Below are 2,996 nucleotides of genomic sequence, written 5' to 3'. Positions count from 1 at the left end.
CTAGGGCAATGGCCCATTTTTTCCTCGCCACCAGCCGCCACTGCGCGCGGAGCGGCCGCCTGAGCCCGCGCTAACGCCGCCTTGGCACCCGTCCTGGAGTTACAACTACTTCCCCAGGCCTGCAGCGCTCCGCGCAGGCCTCCCGGTGCCCTCCGGCCATTTCCGCTTGGCTGCAGAGAAGACAGACTCTTTGGGCTGGGCTTTATTTTTCTCTCTCTACCGCTTTTTTTTTTTTTAATAGTAATAATAATTATCCGAATAATTAAGTCCCTTCCCCCAATCGCTCTCCCCTGCCCCCCCCCCTTGCCCTCCTGGGCTGGGGAGTGCCACAAATTGACCTACTGAAGTTACAATTTTGCAGCATAAATTGCGGGGGCCGAGCCATGTCGTTGACCAACACAAAGACGGGATTTTCGGTCAAGGACATCTTGGACCTGCCAGACACCAATGATGAGGAAGGCTCAGTGGCCGAAGGCCCAGAGGAGGAGAGTGAGGGGCCCGACCCCGCCAAGAGGGCTGGACCGCTGGGGCAGGGCGCTCTGGACGCAGTGCAGAGCCTGCCCCTGAAGAATCCTTTCTACGACAGCAGCGACAACCCATATACGCGCTGGCTGGCCAGCACCGAGGGCCTCCAGTACTCCCGTAAGTAGCGAAACTTGGCGACGCGGCCGGCTCCATTACTGCGGGACTAGAGCTGGGGGAGAAAGGGAAGGAGCCACTTAAGCCCATCCCAGGCCGCTAGAAAGATTTGAACACTCTTTTAGGATGCCCTGTTTTCTCTAATCCCGGAAAGAGACTTGGTCTCGGAATTTTTTCAACGCAAGGAATTGGGGCGGGGGGGGGGAAGGGGGTGCATCCCAAGGGCTGGTTACAGTTGTCAACCGGGTCAGATGGCCCGGCCAGGGGCTCCTGGACTCCACTACCCTGAGGACTGCCCCGGAGCTATGGATTCTCGGATAGGGTCAGATCTGGAGAGGCACGGGGTGGCCCGGGTATAAATAGCTTGCCCTGCCTCGATGCTTTTTGCAGCGCCGAGGGTGTCCAGAACCCCGAAAGCAAAAAAGAAACTCCCAAAAACCTGCCTTAAGTGGCCGAGCAGATCAATGCCGGGATTGTGTTTTTTTTTTTTTTTTTTTCTTTAAAATCTGCCCACGTCTCTGGAGAGAGGAAACAGCTTAAGGAGCCGGAGCCCTTAACCCGCAAAGATTTTCTCCATGCTCCACTCCTCTCAAATCCGCACTCACACTGTGAGAACTTCTAGAAACGCGAGCCCCAAGCTCCCACCCCTGCTTCCTCTCCTCTTACCCCTTGGGGACCCCGGGCAGCAGGGCCCGGCTGCGGGCGGCTCTCGGAACGCGAAGGGCCGGGGCGCACAGCGGAGGATCTGGGGCGCTCAGGGTCTGGCCCAGAAGGCGCGCGACCTCCAGCCGCCTGACGCGCTTCTCTCTTCCCCAGTGCACGGGTTGGCGGCCGGCGCGGCCCCTCAGGACTCGAGTTCCAAATCTCCGGAGCCCTCGGCCGACGAGTCACCGGACAATGACAAGGAGACCCCGGGTGGCGGGGGGGACGCCGGCAAGAAGCGGAAGAGGAGGGTGCTCTTCTCCAAAGCGCAGACCTACGAGCTGGAACGGCGCTTCCGGCAGCAGCGGTACCTGTCGGCACCGGAGCGCGAACACCTGGCCAGCCTCATCCGCCTCACGCCCACTCAGGTCAAGATCTGGTTCCAGAACCACCGCTACAAGATGAAGCGTGCTCGGGCCGAGAAAGGTATGGAGGTGACGCCCCTGCCCTCTCCGCGCCGGGTGGCTGTGCCCGTCTTGGTCAGGGACGGCAAACCGTGCCACGCGCTCAAAGCCCAGGACCTGGCAGCTGCCACCTTCCAGGCAGGCATCCCCTTTTCAGCCTACAGCGCGCAGTCGCTGCAGCACATGCAATACAACGCCCAGTACAGCTCGGCCAGCACCCCCCAGTACCCGACAGCACACCCTCTAGTACAGGCCCAGCAGTGGACTTGGTGAGCGCCGGCCCCGCAGAGACTCGCGGCCCCAGGCCCAGTCACCACCCTAGCGGCGGTGGCGAGGAGAACTCTGTCCTTACTGTGGTTATTGGTACTCTGGAGTCGAGTTGACTCTCGGCTCAGCTTGGGAGGTGCCGGGAGGTTGCCTGGGCCTCATTGGAGCGGCAGATTCTATCCCCCCCGGCTCTGCTCGGTCCTTCTCTTCTTTGAACCTTTGGAGAGGGCTGAACTATATAAGCCGTGTTTACAGAATGTTTGCGCAGCTTCGCTTCTTTGCCTCTCCCTGGGGAGGGGGGGGGGAGACCAAACCGTCCTATCGTTACCGTTGTCACTTGAAAACGAGAAAGACCACCACCATCCTACCACCCCCTGTCGTGGATTTTGTAAAGTATGTTTGTGTGAGTAGCAATATCGTCAGTCGTCTTCTTCTAAAGCAAGTGGAGAACACTTTAAAAATATAGATGAGTTTTTCTTTATCTTTTTTCTTTTTTTAATAAGAAAACGCTAAATATTTATGGCCATGTAAACATTCTGACAGCTGGTGGCAAATTTCGCTTTTCGTTGTAAATATCGGTGGTGATTGTTGCCAATATGACCTTCAGGACGGGCCTGTTCGACCTCGGAGCCCGACTCCTTTCTTTGTGGTTTGTTTTGTTTATGTTTAGGTGACTCTCACTTTCTTTCTGTTTTTAAATTTTGTTCTGTGCAAATATTTCTCAAATATGAAAGAGGAAAAAATGTGTAGGCAAGAAGCCCCCTGCCCTTTCCTCCAGGTCCTGAGCCCTGGAATTTGGAGCTCAGCAGTTCTGTGCGATTCCCCAAGAGTGCCGGGCACTGGAAGCTTTCGATTTTTTTTTAAATAAGAATTTTAATAAAAATCCTGTGTTTAAAAAAACCCAGCCCGGCCCTCCAGTTTGTCTGACTGTCGCCCTGCGCCTGGCCAGAGTAGGGCCAGGCCGCAAGTTGCGCGCCACTCGGC

General features: G+C 56.6%; 1 protein-coding gene across 1 annotated transcript; it reads left to right on the top strand.

The window, feature by feature from the left end:
- The first annotated feature begins 313 nt into the window (after nucleotides 1-313).
- On the top strand, nucleotides 314-2,151 carry NKX2-2 (NK2 homeobox 2). The gene is made up of 2 exons (XM_049868889.1): nucleotides 314-642; nucleotides 1,456-2,151. The coding sequence occupies exons 1-2, from the start codon at nucleotides 384-386 to the stop codon at nucleotides 2,016-2,018; spliced, it is 822 nt and encodes a 273-aa protein (XP_049724846.1). The 5' UTR covers nucleotides 314-383; the 3' UTR covers nucleotides 2,019-2,151.
- The last annotated feature ends 845 nt before the right edge of the window (nucleotides 2,152-2,996 follow it).

Source organism: Elephas maximus, chromosome 25 (genome assembly GCF_024166365.1).
Source record: "Elephas maximus indicus isolate mEleMax1 chromosome 25, mEleMax1 primary haplotype, whole genome shotgun sequence".
Classification (NCBI taxonomy): domain Eukaryota; kingdom Metazoa; phylum Chordata; class Mammalia; order Proboscidea; family Elephantidae; genus Elephas; species Elephas maximus.
Note: the sequence above shows the minus strand (reverse complement) of the source record. Positions and strands in the feature narration are given on the sequence as shown.

What these genes read in the sequence shown, in the direction of transcription:
- NKX2-2 (XM_049868889.1), top strand. Translation starts at nt 384, where the DNA reads ATGTCGTTGACCAACACAAAGACGGGATTTTCGGTCAAGGACATCTTG. An exon ending in CGAGGGCCTCCAGTACTCCC is followed by an intron (nt 643 to 1,455) that starts GTAAGTAGCGAA and finishes TCTCTTCCCCAG; the next exon opens with TGCACGGGTTGGCGGCCGGC.